This window comes from Rhinolophus sinicus, chromosome 16, assembly GCF_057876585.1.
Source record: "Rhinolophus sinicus isolate RSI-liver-muscle chromosome 16, RSI-T2T, whole genome shotgun sequence".
NCBI classification, from domain to species: Eukaryota; Metazoa; Chordata; class Mammalia; order Chiroptera; family Rhinolophidae; genus Rhinolophus; species Rhinolophus sinicus.
The window spans coordinates 132,003,724-132,023,214 of record NC_142516.1 but is presented as its reverse complement, the minus strand read 5'-3'; the positions used below and the strand labels follow the sequence as shown (position 1 = coordinate 132,023,214).

At 39.9% G+C, this 19,491-nt stretch overlaps 1 protein-coding gene across 10 annotated transcripts in view; it reads left to right on the top strand.

Annotated features, from left to right (window-relative positions):
* Positions 1-19,239, top strand: part of NSD3 (nuclear receptor binding SET domain protein 3) — a 105,965-nt gene extending 86,726 nt beyond the window's left edge. For 8 of the 10 annotated variants that reach the window (XM_074329632.2, XM_074329631.2, XM_019748085.3 and 5 more), the window contains 6 exons: positions 256-525; positions 9,239-9,355; positions 10,883-11,024; positions 12,087-12,193; positions 12,743-12,947; positions 13,368-19,239. In XM_074329632.2, the coding sequence (XP_074185733.1) occupies positions 256-525; positions 9,239-9,355; positions 10,883-11,024; positions 12,087-12,193; positions 12,743-12,947; positions 13,368-13,609 (1,083 nt within the window). In that variant the 3' untranslated portion in view covers positions 13,610-19,239. The remainder of the gene's footprint in view (positions 1-255; positions 526-9,238; positions 9,356-10,882; positions 11,025-12,086; positions 12,194-12,742; positions 12,948-13,367) is intronic. The other 2 variants (XM_019748084.3, XM_019748082.3) reach the window with 1 other exon arrangement.
* Positions 19,240-19,491: the final 252 nt, after the last annotated feature.

The window sequence follows — 19,491 nt, the reverse complement described above, 5'->3', positions numbered from 1 at the left end:
TACGAAATTTCGATCAACTAGTAGAAGGAGAAATACACAGGGTAAATAAGTAAGAATTTACATCAGGTCCTGATATTTTTGTCAACTAAGAAGAGGTAGTTATTATTCTTAGCTTATTCTTGGGGAAATTACAATTAAGAGAAAGTACCTTTCTCATAGTCATGCCACAAGACAGTAGCAAAGCCAAGAACAGCATGGACGTTTCTAATGTTCCTGTTCAAATTCTTCCCTCTCATTTGTGATTTTGTTTTCTAGGCTAACAAAGTAATAGGAAAGGTACAGATCCAGGTTGCAGACCTGTCTGAGATTCCCCGCTGTAACTGCAAGCCAGCTGATGAAAACCCTTGCGGCTTGGAATCAGCGTGTCTCAACAGAATGTTGCAGTATGAGTGTCACCCGCAGGTGTGCCCAGCTGGAGACCGTTGCCAGAACCAGTGCTTCACAAAGAGGCTCTACCCTGATGCAGAAATCATCAAAACCGAGCGAAGAGGCTGGGGCCTCAGGACCAAAAGGAGTATTAAGAAGGTAGCATGGGACGGGGGAGGGCAGTGGTGGAGTGGAAAAGACCAGGACCTATGCCTCGTAGAGATGCTTCAGTAGGGATAAAACATAGGGGCTCATGGCAGAATCATGAAACTTCCCAAGTTGAGAATTTGGTACTTCTTAAGCACAGAAGAAACAGTAGGAAGAGGTAATGATAAACTACACATAAACTTTGAGTGTCTTATGATCAGTCATTAAAAAAAAAAAGAGAAAGGGACATTCGTCATTTTCTATTTGAAGTATTTTTTTACTTGCTTAAGCAAAGTAGATTTAAAAGACTTAGTAAAGGCAAAATAGTAAAATTAAGAATGTACTGAGGTAGAAATTAGCAAACCTGAGATCTTGCTCCAACATCATTATCCATTAGCCAGGGACCACACCCAAGACGGTTAACCTCCCAGAGCCTCGGTGTCCTCATCTCTAACATGGACAGGGTAATTCCCGCCCTATATATTTAAGGTTGTTGTTGGTCTCAGATTAGATTATATATACAAAAACAACTGCGAAAAGTTGAGATCTTTAACCCTTTGTCTTCATTCTTATACTTTGAGGCAATTTTTCAAAGTGGTCTCTGTTTAACACAAGAAATGCATATCGATTGCAGGAAAATTTTTAAATGCAAATAACTCAAAGAAAAATAAATAACACCAGTAAATCCTACTATTCAAACAGTGGCTCTCAAACTTCAGAGATCCTGAGAATCTCCCGTGGTCCTTGTTAAAAACAGTGTCTTAGTGAAATATCCGGGACAGAATAATCTGCATTTTAAAACAAGTCCCCTGCCCTGCTCCCACTTCCATGCCCTCCCCCTGCTTGCTTAGTGCCAATATGTAGGACACGGAGAGGTATTCACTGAGAGAAGATGGACCTAGTCAGAATTTTAAATTACTCTTGCCATAGTTCTACATTTTTTAAAATCACCTTTATGATGAAAGAAAATCAAACAATGCAAAAAAGATAATAGAGTGAAATGCCTCCTTCATCCCTTCAATTCTTGGTCTCCTCACCACAGATGACCATTGTTAATAGGTTGCTATATAGCCTTTTAGAACTTTTTCTATGCAGTTATTAACATAAATGCATTTACAAATACATATTCATATATTCCATATTTGTAGGGTTTTTAAAACAAGTATGATCATATATATTATTTTTTTCCCATTTAATATATCATAAGTATATCTTTATAGCAGTACGTACAGATTTCACCTCATTCCTGTTAAGTCTCATTTTATTCCATAGTAAAATGTACCATAATTTAACGTATTTTCCAGTAAATTTATATATATAAATTTATTTATATTTGTACATATATACACACATACACACATACTTAATTCTGTAGTGATTTTTTTTTATTTTTTTTTATTTTTTGCCATGGGCGTGGGCTTTATTTGGGGACTGTTGGACAAAGGTGAGGAGGGAGCTAGGATGGGTGGGTAGATGGGGGAGGGGCTTCTCAATTTGCTGTTTAATTTAGTGCATGTTGCCTAGAGATTAGGATGACTGAGAACAGCTGTAGAAGTGAGAGGAGAGGAAAAGGGAAAGTCATGAAATGGACACTTTCCTTAGGGAAGGAAGCTAGAACCAGGATATGGGACTGGGGGTAGGGAGGGATGGCACCTTTCATATACTGAGATTCAGCCAGTCACTGCTCGCTGCCAGCTTCCCCAACCCCCCGGCCCCATCCTAACTCTGGACCCAGGTTCCTGCCCTGCTAACTCCCTCAGCTTCCTGTAGAGAAGAGGGGAATGAGGATGTGGGGAATGGCGGCACCTCTGCCTCCGGCCCTCTTGCCCAGGAGAACTGCTCACTCAACCTGCCCTGAAGTCCCAGCCAGAGTCGGGAGATCAGGAAGCCCCGGTGCAGGCAGGGGAACAGTTGTACCCTCACCACCCCCCGACCCTGCCCCACCCAGCCCCTCACATGAGGTTGCAGCTCTTGGCTCGATCCTTGTGTATCTTGCCTGGTCTGGCCATCCTGCCAGCTGAGCAGATCGCTGCAGTCCCCGGCGTGAGTCAGTACGGCGAAGCTGCCTATGGCCGCGGCCACTGTGGCCACATGGAAAACATCCCTGACGCTGCGCTCAGAGGACCGGGAAGAGCACTCCACATAGGACACGGCCCCCACCTGCTTGGCCAGCACAGTGCCCTGGAAGGATGGAGTAAGTCAAGGGACCAGGTCAGAGGCCAGGGAAAGGGATGAGCAAAGTAGGGTGTTTTCAAACCAGAGCTTGAGAGGGTCAGAGGTCTAGGGTCAGAGGTCTAGGTTGGGATTAGGTTAGGGGTCAGCAGTCCTACCTGCTCATGTGGAGCAGGGATAAGCCTCTGCTTGGACAGCTCCCTCAGGGTGGCCAGGTGGGTCCGCATGTCCAGTTTACAGCCAACCTTGGCACTGGGCAAAACGTCTGAGTCTCCCCTTGCCACTTCTTGAGGACACTGTCCAGAGTTTCTGGTCAGCTAATGTTCAAAGCAGACAGGCACAGCGTCTGAATCAGGATAAGCCAGGGGCCTGAAGTTATCCTAAAAGAGGAACCTGAAGTGACCCACATGTTGAGCTCAGTGCGTCACTTATCATCTCCAAGCTCCCGGTGCAGTTCTCAGACACGGTGGGGACACAACTCCCGGGCTGGAAGTCCTGGGCGGACACCTGCAGCAGTGCTGTCCTGCCGCACTCCGTGTGCCCCCACGATCTTGCAGCAGCCTCTTTGCCTCCATGGTGCTGCCTACGCCACACACACACACACACACACACACACGTGCAGCCTGCCTCCTGGGCTTGCTGCAGCGCTCGGACCATGGACACTGGCTCTAGTGAACGTTCTCGATCATCTATCTTCATTTACCTGTTTCTATAGGTTGCATGAGGTGAACCCATTCATTCAGCACATGTTTGTTAAGCTTGTGTGTGGCAGGTAGTATTCTAGGCATTTGGAAAACAATAGTGAACAAGACACCTTTGTGGGACTACGACCATGTTTCCCCGAAAATAAGACCTAGCCGGACCATCAGCTCTAATGCGTGTTTTGGAGCAAAAATTAATATAAGACCCGGTATTACATTATATTGTACTAATATTATATTATACTATATTATACTATACTATACTATACCTGGTCTTATAGTAAAATAAGACCAGGTCTTACATTAATTTTTGCTCTAAAAGACGCATTAGAGCTGATAGTCCGACTAGGTCTCAATTTCAGGGAAACATGGTATAGACTGATAATAAACAGATACTAGGTCTGACAATTAAGTTCACGAACTTGTTGCGACAATGTCGCTAACCTTTTTTGCTATCAGAAGGATTATTCATTAGGAATTTGTACCAACTGGACAAACAGTTAACTAAGTTTACTATTTGGAAGTGCTAAAAAGGCTGCATGAAAAAGTTAGATGACCTGAACTTTTCCCCAACAATTCATGGCTCTTGCATCACGACAATGCACCAGCTCACACGACAGTGTCTGTGAGGGAATTTTTAGCCAGTAAACAAATCACTGTATTGCAATACCCTCCCTACTCACCTGATCTGGCCCCCAATGACTTCTTTCTTTACCTAAAGATAAAGGAAATATTGAAAGGAAGACATTTTGATGACATTCAGGACATCAAGGGTAATATGACAACAGCTCTGATGGGCATTCCAGAAAAAAAGTTCCAAAATTGCTTTGAAGGGTGGACTAGGCACTGGCATCAGGGCATAGCTTCCCAAGGGGAGTACTTCGAAGGTGACTGTAGTGATATTCAGCAATGAGGCATGTAGCACTTTTTCTAGGATGAGTTCGCCAACTTAATTGTTCGACTTCATATATAATGTTGAGTACCACTAAAAGCTGCTAAGAAAATTAAAGCTGTCAAAGGGGATATTGGTGACAGGTATTATTATTTTTAATCGATTGGTTAAGGAAGGCCTAAGGAGGTGACATTTTACGTGACTGGGTGAGGGAGAAAGCCATGGTGATACATACCAAGAAAAGAGTAAGTACAAAGGCCTTAGCATGCTCCAGGAGCAGCAAGGAAGCTAGTATACCTGAAAAAGAGTGACAAGGAGAGGAACGGTAGGTGGGAGATGAAGAAAGAAGGGTTGCCAGGGGTTAGGTCATATGGGGCCTTATAGGCCACAGAATGGAAAGTTTCTAGAGGATTTTAGTAGGGAATAGCTTGATCTGAGACTTAATGTGTTCGTTTTCTCTGCATAATAGTATTACCACAAATTTGGTAACTTAAAACATTAACAGACATGTTTTATCTCACCATTTCTATGGGTCAGGAGAGCAGGGGATGCTTTGCTGGGTCCAGGTGCTAACCGGGGCTGGGTTCTCATTCTTGTGCCTCAACCAGGGAAGGATCCACTTCCCTGTTTGCATGGCAGTTGTGGGAATTCTGTTCTTTGTGCCTGTGGGTCTGAGAGCTTCAGGTGTTTGGGGGTTTCATTTGGTGTTTTGCTGCCCTTAGCTTCTAGAGGCTTCCTGCAATTCCTTGCCGAATGGGGCTCCCCAACATGGCTATTTGCTTCCTTACAGCCAAGGGGAGAAAGACACTCTAGCAAGATGGATGCTAAAGACTCAGTGTAGCAAACCCATGTAAACACATATCCCCTGTCGCCTTTGTCATATTCTGTTGATTAGAAGCAAGTCCCAGGTCCTGCCCACTCAGCAGAAGAGGATCACACAAGTGTGTGAACAGCAGGAGGCCAGGGGCTTGGGAGCCGCCTTAAGAGTCTGCCCGCCACACGTGCGTCTCAAAAGAATAACCTTGGCTGTAGTAGGGAGACTTTATGGTCATGGGGGGAAAGAGTGATAAAAAGGAGATCGTTATAATCCAAGAGAGATATGTGGTGGTGTAGACTACTAGGGTTGTAGTTGAGCCGGAGAGAATTGGTTGGATTGCTGACATGTTGAAGGCAGAGCCAGTAGGATTTACTATATTTAATACCATGCATGTCATTCATACAGATTTTTGCCTGTGATTTCAGGGGAGTGTTTGGAGTCATCCTGAAAATTTGCTAACACCTTTTAATAGTAGCTGCATTTATTCTAAAACATATTGTAATTTATTAAATTAAACATATTCTAAATTATTAAAATTAAATTAAAGGTCAGTTGACCTTTGAACCCCACAGAGGGTAGGGACACTGACTCCCCGTACACAGTCAAAAATTCACATAATATTTGACTTCCCCCAAAACTTAAGTTGTTCCTCGGGGGATTGGTTCCAGGACGCACGCGCACGCACACACACACACCAACAGACACCAAAATCCGAGGATAATTCAATTCCTTATATAAAATGATGTACCTCAATACCTACAGTCAGCCTGCCACATCCGTGGACTCCCAGCCACAGATGGAAAATAGTACAGGTATTTATTGGAAAAAGAAAAATCTACGTAAGTGGACCTGCATAATTTAAACCTGTGTTGTTCAAGGGTCAACTATAATTAAGAGAAAAGAAAATATAATCAGGATTATTCTGCCTTTCATTTAGCCCTGGAGTTGCTAATGTAAGACAATTACTTGATCTTTTACAAAATAGCTAGAAATATACAGTTACTAAGAAGCATAATCATAAAGACTTTGTAGAAACATGTTGGCACATTTAGGGGACAGAAGCCAAGTACGAAATTGCGTGTACACAGTCAGTCCCCTTCTTTTCACACATAAGAAATTCTGAAAATATGAGCCAGAGTCAAACATGGCACTATGAAGATTCTTTCTTAGAAATTAAAAAATACATATTAAATACTGAATTATACCCTGTCTTTTTTGCCACAGTCTTTAAGGACAGATTTCTAGCATTTTTAAAGGTTTTTACGTTATTTTTGTTCACAATTGAATTCACAGTTAATGGTTTTAAGTCCAATAAGGCTAAAGATTTGAGGCTAAAGATTTGTCACTTTGGACCATATAAATTATTTCTTTTACAAAATATCTAGAAGTATTTATTCACAATGGTATCAAGTTTATGAAACTTACACTCGTGTTTGATATCAGCACTTTAATTTTTCTATATTTACTCATTTTCATAGAATAGTAAATATAAACCATAATAAATGGTTCTCAAGCTTTTAAAGCCACAGAACCATTTCTTCAAATGAAATCTTTATCTTGAAAATCAATATGTGGAAAAGGTGAAGTATAGCTGATTTGGTTGAAATTCTGCTTTATAGGTTTTCATTAAAGAAAACTTGCCGTGAAATAGTTCAGTAGTCCCCACCTTTTCCGCAATTTCAGTTAACCTGCAGTCAACCACAGTCTAAAAACATTAAATGGAAATTTTCCAGAATTAAACAATTCATAAGTTTTAAATTGAGCACTGTTCTGAGTAACGTGATAAAATCGCACGCCATCCCACTCTGCCCTGCCTGGGACGGGACTCGTTCCTTTGTCCCGCGTCTGCACTGTATGCACTACCTGACCATTAGTCACTTACAGCCGTCTGGGTCATCAGATTGGGAATCAGTGCTGCTGTTCAAGTCACCCTTACTTTACTTAATGTCCCCAAAATACAAGAGTAGGGATGCTGGCAATTTGGACATGCCAAAAATAAGTCATAAAGCGCTTCCTTTAAGTGAAAAGGTGGAAGTTCTCAACCTAATAAGACATTTTATGATTTCACATCATCACAAAAAGGGTAAGTACAGTACAATAAAATATTTTGAGAGAGAGAAACCACATTCACGTAACTTCTATTACAGCATATTATAATTATTCTATTTTATTATTTTTTGTTGTTAATCTCTTCCTGTGGCTAATATATCAATTAAGCTTTATTATAGGTGTGTATGTATAGGAAAAAACATAATGTACATAGGGCTTTATACTATCCTCAGTTTCAGGCATCCACCGGGGCTCTTGGTCCGTATCTCCTGTGGACAAAAGGAGGCTGCTGTATGGTAACACTAGGTGGCATTGCAGCCAAGGTGGCAATGAAATCTTCTACCTGTGTGGCCGGTGATACCATGTGATAGTGCAGAATGTTGTTCATCAGCTGATGTCAGAGTCCTGGTTGGATGTGGTACAAGCCCCTTAAAGCTGACAGTGCATCGTACATGAAGGTGCACGACCATCCTATGTCCTTCATTACAAAGGACTGGAAGAAAAAGTGGAGAAAACAAACAGTTGTATTACGGTATTGCAGTTACAGCTGAAATGTGTTTCTTTTTCTAATTTCATTTTTTGTCATAGCTGTACAGTCAGTGAAAATGGGAGAAAAACCTAGAGGTCAGCTTTTGTGGTGACCACTCCCCAGTTGAAACAACTATGTAGCTCCCTGAAGCAGACTGGTGTTCCTCATTAATCTCACTAACAGCAGACCACCAAGCAAAAAGACTTACGTATGGGAAGTTAGGGTGGTTCCTTCCAATTGATCCCAGTAATTTTTTTAACTCTTATTACAGAAATTGCAGACTCTTATTTTATAAAAAACAGCAAAATGAAACATAGTGACCATACCAAATGCTGGCAAAGTTATGGAGAAACTGGATCTCATGCATTGGCAATGTGTGGTGGGAATGTGAAATGATACCAACCACTCTAGAAAATAGTTTGGTAGTTTCTTTTAAAAATTAAACACATATTCACCGTATTACCCAACAAATTGCACTCCTGGCCATTTACCCTAGAGAAGTAAAAACCTGTGTCTACGTAAAAACTTTTACCCGAATGTCCATAGCAACTTTATTTATAATAGCAAAAATCTGGAAACAATTCAAATGTTCTTCAGGTGAATGGTTAAACAAATCGATACATCCATACTGTGGAATACTATCTGCAGTGAAAAAGAACAAACTGTTGATACTCACAAAAACTTGGAGGGATCTCAAGAGAATTAGGTTGAGGGTTTTTTTTTTTCTTTCTTCGTTAAGCCAGTCTCAAATCGGTCTGATTCCATTTGCAGAACATTCTCAAAGTGACAGAATTATAGAGGTGGAGAACAGGTTAGGGATGGGAAGGGGTGGAGGACGGATGGAGGATGGCTGTGATTATAATGGAGTAGCACAAGGGGTGTCTGTGGCAATGGAACAGTTCTGTATCTTGATTGTGGTGCTTACATGATGTACTACACCTGATAAAATTCCGTAGAACTACACATACACACACATGCATGTAAATGAGTGCGTGTGAAAATTGGTAAAATATGAATAAGTTTTGTAGCTTGTACCAAGATCAGTTTTCTGGTTTAATATTGTACTATAGTTATGTAAGATGTTACCATTGAAGAAAACTGAAGGGTACATGGACCCTTTATGCACTGTTTTTGTAAATTCCTGTGAATGCCTATAATTAGTTCAAAATAAAAAATTAACTAAGAAAAAAAAAGAGCTCATGTGTTTGAGTCAGATCTTTTCCAGGTCTTACCTCCAAAGCTACAAGCTAGTAAAGTCTGTTACGATCCAACTTTCAAGGCTCGAAGTAGGCTTATCCCCAGATCCCAGTGATATACTTGGACTATAGAAATAATACTATCAGGAAAAAAAGACAAGCAGATTATTGCATTTTGAGGCACCGATACAAGAAAAATCGTGCCGCCTGAATGCCCACAAATAACAGCAACTGTTTGTTTCTAGGATTTAAGTTATGTTTCTAGGATTCTTTTTGGTTAATTCTCTTGGATTATACATGTGGTATTAAGGAATGCTTTCTGATATAATACACTGATTTCACATTTACATATTGCATGCTTCTCTGCAGGGTGAATTTGTAAATGAATATGTTGGCGAATTAATTGATGAAGAAGAATGCAGATTGCGAATCAAGCGAGCCCACGAGAACAGTGTAACTAATTTTTATATGTTAACTGTTACCAAGGTAAAATTGCTTTTTTTTTGTAAGAAAAAGGGATTTTTTTTGTTTTCGTTTCATAGTCTTAGGTTGAACTCAGTTTCCTCTAATTAGATTTTTTCAGGCAAAGTATAATGATTGGCAGTAGCCAGAGTGCTTACCCATTATAATGTGCTAATTATACCAGAGTACAAAATAATGATTATTGAAGCCTTGCACATGTCATGTGACACAGCATTGTGAAAAGCTAACCAGGATTAGGGTTAACATAGCTGGATTTTAGTTCCGGCTCTTCTTAGCCACTGAAAGACTTGGCCCTCAGTTTCCTTATCACTGAAGGAGAGAATGAGTTCTGTAATTCTAAGTTATAAACCACCATTAAAGTTCTGATTAAGCAAAAATTCTAACTCTAAAAATTGTTCTGCATGTTTAAACTTTTTTTAATGAGTTAGGGAAAATGAATGCTGTCATAAGAAAAATGACAGTAAAACTGCTAGTTTAATACATGTAATTGTAAGTTCTATTTGATGCACATTACACCAGTTTTCTCACTTAATTTCTCAACAGTCCTCTGATTGACAGAGGACAAAAAACTGAGGTCCAGCCGTGATAAGTGATTTGTTGAATATCTTGTTACCATTTAATGATGAAGAGTCAAGATTAGTACCCATGCTTCCTGCTTTCCAGGCTATCGCTAAAACTGAGTCAGAATATCATTAAAAGGAAAAACTAGAGATCGTTTAAAAGAAGTATTATTTTGACTGATATGCCATTGTTTGAAAGTTTTGCAACTTTCGTGAACATACATTTCATAAACATAAAATGCCACTTATTTATGATTGCTGATTGGCTCCTTAAATCCTATCCTCACTGCCAGTGACACCTGCAGCCATCTTGATGACACCTGGGAGGCTCTGTCCTCTAGAGCTTATCTAGATTATCAGGAGGCCAAATGCTGAGATTTTTATTGTATTTTGAACTTGAGTGTAAGTAAAAATAGAACAAATAGATAACTACTAGAGAGTACATCCCAAACTATAGCCCTTCCATCAGTCAAATCTGAAAGTCTTTATTCAGAGGAGAGGTTTCTCCTTTGCCCTGCTTCCTCTTTATGGCCTGAACTCTCAGCCACCTACCCCCATGCTAGTTTTGCTTCTTGCTCAGAGTAGGAAGGGAGAACCAACAGCAAAACGCCATCACCAGTAGCTATCTGAACGCAGAGCTCTCAAATCAGAAATACTTCCTTAAACTCATGGCCAGCTAATCTTCTAAGTAGCATTATTCTATGATCTGATTGTTTCTAGAAACAAACTTAACAAGAAACTAAATTTCACTCTATCTTGATTGCTTTGATTTGAATGTCATCAAGTACAGTAGAGAACTTGGTAAATTGCACAGAGAGTGCCACGTTTCGGGTTTGTCAGTTGTCAGACATCAGCTGGTAGCAGAATGCTGCTTGCTGCCCTGTGGCTCTTGACTGAGGTGGATGTTTCTGTTATAGGTTTGTATTTAGTTTTATGTCAAAAGGACCTTTCATTTCTTTTCTTTCTGAAGGACCGTATAATTGATGCTGGCCCTAAAGGAAATTATTCTCGCTTCATGAACCACAGTTGTAATCCGAACTGTGAAACACAGAAGTGGACAGTGAATGGAGATGTTCGAGTTGGACTGTTTGCTCTTTGTGATATTCCTGCAGGTAAAACAGTAACTTACTCCCCACGTCCCCCACTTCCCCTGAGGAAGCACATATATTCTTTGAAGGCAGGATATTCTTTAAGGTTTGATGTTCAAATAGTTATTCAAGTAAGATAAAGGGTTATATTTAGAATTGTTATTAGAATTGTTCTCTGCCAGTAATAAGTAAAAATCTGTAACCTGCAAAAGGGAGCTTAGCAAGAGCCTTTATGTAAGAGAGGATATTACAGAATTCTGTGCGTCCATCATCCTACTGAGTTAATTCTCCACAGTGCTGTCTATATAATGTAACCAGATGTAGCCAGATGGTTAAGCTTTTGTTTTTGTTTTTAAAGTATTAAAAGCCTATGTTGACATCCGCTGGTTTCTTGGTTTGTTTGTGAGGGGTTTTGTTGTTGTTTTAGTTTGAAAGATTAATCTGTTTCAAATTAGACATTAAAGGCTTCAGAAGCTAGAGTTATTGCTTTATTTTTCCTTACCCATCCAGCATCTTAACAGCAAAATTTAGTTTCCCCTTTCAGTTTGTAGAAAAATGGGTGAGAAGAGAAATGCTGTAGCTGAAAAAGATTTAAAGACTCATCGTGAATTGTTCAAGCCCAGCTGATAGAACGCCTGGGTCTCCTAGTTTGAATCTTTGTTGTTTTCACAAAACTTTGAACTCTTTTCTGATCATAACATAAGGCACTAATTACAGGAAATAGTGTCATCACAATTCCACAATCATATTGTTCGTTTAGAAAAGAGAGCTAAACTAGAACCCAATTTTCTTAAACACAGATTTCAGATTCTCTGTTACAGTTTTTGCCCACTTCAGTGAAAAGCATATGACGACTTTTGTAGAATATTTGTTTTTGCTGTAATCATTGGTGGATTGAGGGTGTTTTCCTCTACGTTTTTTTTTCTTTCTTTGTTTTTTGTCCATCACTATCTTCAATGTAGAACATGGGGGGGAGCAAAAAGTCTTCATATCAATTGTCTCTTTTTTCATTATGAGAGTGTATCTATGGTAGCTTTTCTCTTCCCCATGACTTGAATATGAATAATTATTTCTCTTATGTTTTAGGGAAGGAATTAACTTTTAATTATAACCTGGATTGTTTGGGCAACGGCAGAACAGAGTGCCACTGTGGGGCAGATAACTGCAGTGGTTTTCTGGGAGTGCGGCCAAAGGTCAGTTGTGCAGGCAGCTCCCCACGCCAACAGGAAATAAGGAAGGAGTGGGGCTGTTGAAGACATTTATTTATGACCATGTCAGGGAAATGCTGGCACATGGGCACCTGGCTTAGTTCACAGATCTTCAGTTGCATTTACCCAAGGTTTAGAGTCTGCCTTTCTAATGAAGCATGTCTTAGTAAGATCTGTTCTGGAAAAGTATTTGTATTTCTGATTGAATTTGAAGTTAGCAAAATCCTTTTTGAAAACTTTAAAAAATTCACAATATCCTAAAACCACTGAATTAGATACACTTTAAGTGGTAACTTTTATGGTATGTGAATTATATCTCTCAGTGTCCTTGCAATTGAGGGAAAAAAGCACCTTATTTAAAAGTCAGTGAAAATGAAGTCTTATTTTTATTATAGGGCTGTTATGGGCTGAGTCCCCTGGTGTTTTTAGTTAATTGAACAACAGATGAATTTAAATGAATGTGTCGTAGGATCGTCCCTTCTGTGTAAAGCTTCCTCCGCTCTGATCACTGAAACCGGTCCTTTCTCCTGCCAGTCGGCGTGTATGGCAACAACTGAGGAAAAGGCAAAAAATGCGAAGTTAAAGCAGAAGAGACGAAAAATCAAAACTGAACCAAAGCAGATGCATGAAGATTACTGTTTTCAGTGTGGAGATGATGGAGAGCTGGTCATGTGTGACAAAAAAGACTGTCCCAAAGCATACCACCTCCTATGCCTTAACCTGACTCAGCCCCCGTATGGTAAGCCAGAACTTTAAGACCCTTTGTCTGACTTGCGTTTTTGCCAGCTGTATGTAACTCAGAATATATTCCACTCTCCTTAGTGGAGCCGTGGGATAGGAAACATTGAATAGAACAAACAACCATAGCAAACAAAAATTAATGCTAGTGAAAATCTCTCTTTGCAAATTTGGGATACCTGTGAGCCAGCAAGGATTGGTTTCTTCTGTATTATTATCATAGGTGAGTACTTTGGATAGTATCTCACGCCCATACTTACATAGTACACCCAGCCAGACGTGTGCGTGCGTGGCTGAAATTTGGGATGCTATTCAGTTGAATTCGGTCTCCAATCAGAGAAGGCGGCACTTGAGTTTTGCACAGCACTAACAAGACAGGCACTAACGTGGGCCCCTCTCGTTCTTCCCGCCCGCTCGTTAGGAAAGTGGGAGTGCCCACGGCATCGGTGCGATGAGTGCGGCAATGCGGCTGTCTCCTTCTGTGAGTTCTGTCCACATTCCTTTTGTAAAGATCATGACAAGGGGGCCCTGGTCCCCTCTGCGCTGGAAGGTCGTCTCTGCTGCGCGGAACATGACCCCCTGTCTCCTGTGTCGTCACAATACTGGAGCAAGATCAAATGTAAATTGGAATCACAAGATCGTGGAGAAGAAGTGAAAGAATAAATGGGTGGTGATTTCCTTTTTATTTAAATGAAGAAAAAGGAAAAGCAAAAAGTAAATAAAGAATGCATTAGTAGGAGAGACTGCTGCAGTGCATACAGCTTGTGCCGTCAGAACTGCCTTATTACAGTGAAAACGGGGAACCCGTACCCGCAGGCAGCAGCAGGGGACGGTAGCTGGGTTTTCTGTTTTGTTCTGTGGGTTCGGGGATTCTTTTGTGAAGGGTTCAATTCCCTTGGTCTTTTCTTGCCTTTTATTGTGCTTCAATGCCTTTGCAGCTGGAAAAAGAGATGTGTTCGCTTTTAAAATACGAACAAACAGAAAGAAAGTTTTGTTAATGAGATAAATTTAAAATCTAGGATGTCTTCCTTGAGTGTAAAAAGCAAAACTAGCCATCATTCCTTTATTTATTTTCATTTTTTTAAATTTTGAGAAGTGTAGTTCAGATAGTCTAATCAGTGTATGTGTGTGTGTGTTTTAAGTAGGAATTGGAGAAAGCCCTCTAGAAAAGGGTCTGACGATCTTTACATACCTCTTTACTGAGCAGTAGGTAGGCTAACTTCTCTTTCCCTTCACAATGTCTTTCATAGTCTTAGAGAAGGTTCTGTGGGAGGATCGAACTTGGCCTCTTGACAGCAAAATGCCTCAGTGGGTTTTACCTCTGTGGTCTTAAACCAGCTGGGCTTTGTGAGATGATAACTTTACCTAGAAAAGTATATGATGTGGTTTTGGGGTTTTTGTTTTGAAGAAAAGTTTTCCATTGCCAGTGGGTATTTTTGATGAAGTGCGTTTATGTGGACGTGAGTGCAGTTAGAATGGTCATTCCTGTTATCTTGACACTCTGGTAAAGGCAGGTAAAGGGAGATGAAAGGCACAAACCAAAAGTTGGCTCGTGTAAGCACCATTTTCTGTCCAATTTAATGTAGACCTTGGTCTGACTTGAAGACAATTATGGGCATTTTACTTTCTGTCTCTGCTTCCCTCTCCTAATCAAGCATTCCCTTTGTCAGCTGACCACTCAGTCATGTTTCCTGGTGAAAAACTACTCAAATTAATTTTAGTTTGTATTTGAATAGCTCTTTTTGGTTTGGTTCCTAATTTGGAGGGCATCCCAAAATTATGTAAACAATTTCTATTAAATATTATCCAGTACTTAAAATTGCCCCCATTGAGGAAGGGTAAGCACTTCTACAGGATACATAAGAGCCACACAAACACACTTCGTCTTAGGAAGTACTTAGGGAAAGCTCCCGAGAAAGCAGTGTTAGCGGAAACGGTGGGCTGCGATGCTTGGATCTCAGATGCAAGTGTACTAAGGTGTCTGCCCACAAAACTCACTTGCTTTTAATGCTTAGGAATATGTATATTCCAGTATTCCTTGTATGAAATAATTAGTAATGTCAGACATTGTTGTAACACTGTACTAAGTAGAACTCTAGAATTAGCTTGAATGAACGTTAACTTTCTTGTGAATTTTGACTGCTTAACAATTGCTGGTACCTGGTAGCATTTATTTTCCCTCAAGAAGTACCTAGTAACCTTACGAAGGTAGGGAGTATAGATGCTCCACCACATTCCTTCAGTTGTGTTATGTGTGTTCCTTTTTCTTATCAATTTAGAGCTCTCCTCTGGAAAAAAGGAAAAAAATCTGTTTTGTGCCTCTCCTTTTTTTTGGTATGTAAATGTGTAATTATACTGGATTTTCTCTTGTAAAAAAAAACAAAACAAAACACTACATTTCCTTTACTTAAGCTCCTAAACTGCCATTTGCCTATTCCAGAAATTAATTCTGAGGTAACTTATTGGGCCTCCAACAGTTCTATTGCTTAGATATGGTCCCAAAAGAAAGAGCAAAATGGAAAATGCTGTACATGTTACCAACCATAATTGCTACAAGTAACATGAATTACAGCTCACGAAACACTGAACTTTGCTCTTGAGCGATTACGTAGTTTGATGTCCTTTTAAAAAATAATTTAAGAAAAATCTACGTTTTATCATACTAAAACTTTATTTTATATATGTATATGATAAATGTTTGCAGTTTTAAACTTACTAACATGAAGGATTTCCTTTAATATTTGAAATGCACCTCTTGTTGAAATAGTATCTAACATAAACTTATCTCCTTGCTTTCTTTTGGACTTAGTGCTATTTAATATCTGATGACTTTTATATGGTAAGCCAGGGTATATCCAAATACTACAGATACCTTAGGTTTAAATGTTTTTATGCAGCTTCTTCATTGTGTCACGTTTTGTTGGTTTATCTATAACAGAGCTCTGTTGAGATTTCCTAATCTTTTGCGGGTGGGGGTGGAAGACTAACAGGATTGTTCTGCCATTCATAAATCAGGGTAGAAAACAATAGCGAACCATACATAGCTCTGGAGTCTTTGTCCATGAATGTTCTTTAAGGGTCTAAAAAGTGGGTTTAGTTACCCAGTGCCAAGGAGCTCTCCTTACACCCCCAGTGTCACTGCTGACTTAGTTTATATATTGTAAAGCTGCAGGTTCTGGGAACAGAAAAAAAGTAAGTTGTGCTTTGTGTGTGCATACTATGTGTGCTTGCCTGTGCTTCATCAATGAAATATTCCAAAAGACATTGCTCACTCATAGTCTGAGGGTGGTATTTATTAACTTTTAAATCTATATGTGGTCAGAGCATAAAAGGTTGATTTTTATTCTTGTCCAAAAATGAAATAAAGCAGCATGGGATAATGGTATTTTTTTTTAACCTCATGTTAATTCTTTGGAGGAAGGAGTGAGTGTAAGATTTTTGATCAGCAGCATAAAGCTTCAGAAATTGGATCAGTAACAACTAAAGATAAAATCCTGGGGAAAACTCCAGGCACTGTGCAGTGGATGGGGGGGGCTGGACCTTGGCCAGGTCTGAGGAATCAGGAGAGCTGCCGGGAGCTGGCCCCAGAGGCGGGATGATGGGCCCTTCTTCCTGGAAGGCTGAAGCAGCCGGAGGACGTGACTGACTTCTTAAGTGTCTAATCAGGACTAGAGTTAAGGGTGAGGTGGTGTTTACTTTCATTTTTGTTTTAACAAGTTCCCACTCTGTCTTAATTCTCAAAAATGGTCTGGCCTAAATTATAGACTAGGCTGACTTCTAGAATCATTGAAACTTGGAGATTTCTGTGTGTTCAAGTCAGCAATATATCTAAAAACTGAAAAAAACAATGGGGCAGGTAAGACTGCTCCCAGTTCCCTTCTGCCATTTCCAAATATTTGGAAACATGCCTGTAAATAGTGTTACGAAACCGAGATAATCACGTACAGGACTCAGACAGGGCAGGCTGTTGGACAAGTTTGTTTCCTGGTTCATGAAGTAGTTTCCTTTTTGAGGAGTTTGTCCTATGGTGTGTGTTCCGATCAGGATCAAACCTAGATCTGCAGTTTGGAAACGGTAGGCCAGGTATACAGAATGTAGTCTCTGGACTACCCGGGATTTGTTGCCTGTCTTTCATTTTTAAATACAAAGCTCTTCCTTTAGCATTTACCTTAAAGTCAAGGTGCTGCCACTTGCCATGTCCCCACGGGATAAGAAGACAGGTTACCATGGAGTCCTTACAGCTTGGGAAGCTTCTGTTGGACGTCCCTGTGTGTGAGGTACGGACACGGGGAAGTTGCTTTACGGGCGGTGCACATTAGACTTGAATTATTTCTTAGGAGGCTGATGCATCCAGCCCCTCCCAAGTTGCTGCAGACATGAAGTGATCATTTGGGACAATTTCCTTTGGCCCACGGCCACGTAGAGTTGGTCTCTGGTTATTTGTAAACAGTAGAATTTGCTTCCATTTTCAGATAGGCTAGGGAATAGCTCTGTCAGGTATTAACAAATATTGAAAAGTTGGAAATTTGTATATACTGAAATCTACCAACTTTTATGTGGGGTGGGACACAGGGAGAAAAGGGGGTAACGGGGGGATGATAATGTTTACCACTCGTATGAAGTAGTCACTTTAACACTGAGACCTCTGCCTCATTGAATTCAGGTTTTTTAAGTACTTGAAATTATTCAGATTCTCCTTAACAGTTATTTTAAAATTTATGAAGTAGAAAGCATTGTTTTATATACTGTTTTGAAAATAAATAGCCTAGTCTCTTATCCTCTTTAACTCGGATTAAAGGTGAGGTTCCGCAAATGGGAGAGCTTATTCACAGTAAATATCTCAGATTTATAATGTACACACTTGAGGTGGAGACGCCTGCATGAGATACCAGCAGCCTTTTTAAGAATATTTCCTATGTATGTTCTTTATTTTGTCATTTTGTCAACCCAACCAAGCACCCCTTCTTTCCTTTTAATATATGCCTGTGTAGGGAAAAAAACAAAAATTTGCACTTACGTTACATTCCTGAAATGCCGGGTATAACCTGTGTATTTCAAAAACCATTTCCGTTCTTTTTTCGTCAGTCCATTGCTTAAGTGACAAGGTCAGGTGCTTGTGGCACACATATGTAAAGGGGGAGGAGAGAATTACCTATCCTTGGGTAGCCTCTGAGAGTCATTAACGTGTCAGGAAAAGGGAAAAGATGAATAGTTGCCAAAGTCATTTATTCAGCCCTGTTTTCTTATGTGACATTGCTGTATTTGCATATTGGCAAGAAAGCACCTTCAAGTTCCAGGACTCCCCTTCCCTACCAGCCACAGACTTCTGATATGTGTGAATGGCTCTCAGTACCCATAAAATTACCTGGATGAGGTATTTATAAGGTATTCCTGTCAGTTTAGAAGTGGACTGGATAAAATTTACTTTGTTGTCATTTATATCGCTCTTTCTTTCATTTGTGCTGTTGCATACCCTATGTTAAAAAAGAAAATCATATTGCCACTGACAACCAAGATGCTGAACGATGATTATTACAACTGGCTGATAAGATTCTTTTTATACACATGGGTGTGTGCATAATTGGAATTGTTATGAGAAGTTCATTTGTATCCACTTGTAATATTGCACAACAGATACCTACAGATTCTGTTTTCATTTCCTTGTGATCTTTTATGATAATGACCTTTGTAGATTGGTTATTTCTGTACTTTGTTTATCTGTAATAAACTTTGTAGATCCTGTGAAATGTTATTTTGCCTAAATCACTTGAGACTTGAGTCTTTAATAACAAAGCATCAATATTCACTAAAGTCAATCTCTTGAGTTTCTGTGACTTCGTTAGAAGCGTGACACTAAGGGGGTTAGTGTTAATTTTCCCTGGGGGTGTTCCACTAGGGCATTACTGTATATTGACTTCATGTTGCCACACAGACTTCAAGATACATGATATTTTGGGGATTTTGTTGATTGGCCTATGTTTTATTGCAGTGTGAAATGTGCAAAGCTTGGTTAACCTGTATATAGGTAGCTTATTGTTGACTAGTTATAGTGTATTTAGGCTTGCCTGTAACATTTAAGCTGCTTACTACTGTTGTGCTGGTAGGAACATATAATTTTTGTATATTATATTTACTGAGATGTTACCTTTTTTGTTTTACAAATACTTTGGAATTCAAATGTGTTTTTTGCTTTTGTGAGGATTAATTTGGAAAGGTTTTTAATGACATTCCACTGATTTCAGATTTTGCTTGAGATTGACTTCAATAAATTGTCCTGTATGTTCCAAATTAAATATGTTGACTTGTTCATTGCCTATAATTTGTTGCTACAATTGCCTGGGCCAGAGGCCATCCAGGGAGGGAGGGCTGAATGACCCAATAATACGTCCACCCCTCAGCCAGTGAGGCCCACAGCCTCTGTCCTGTGTCTCGAGAGCTAAGTATACCTTTATTCAAAATGCTGGTCTGCTGCTAATAAACTTGGATCTGAAAATGTGGGGGGTTTTGTTTTGTGTTTGTGGAGGAAAGGTCCGTGGAGAATGTTG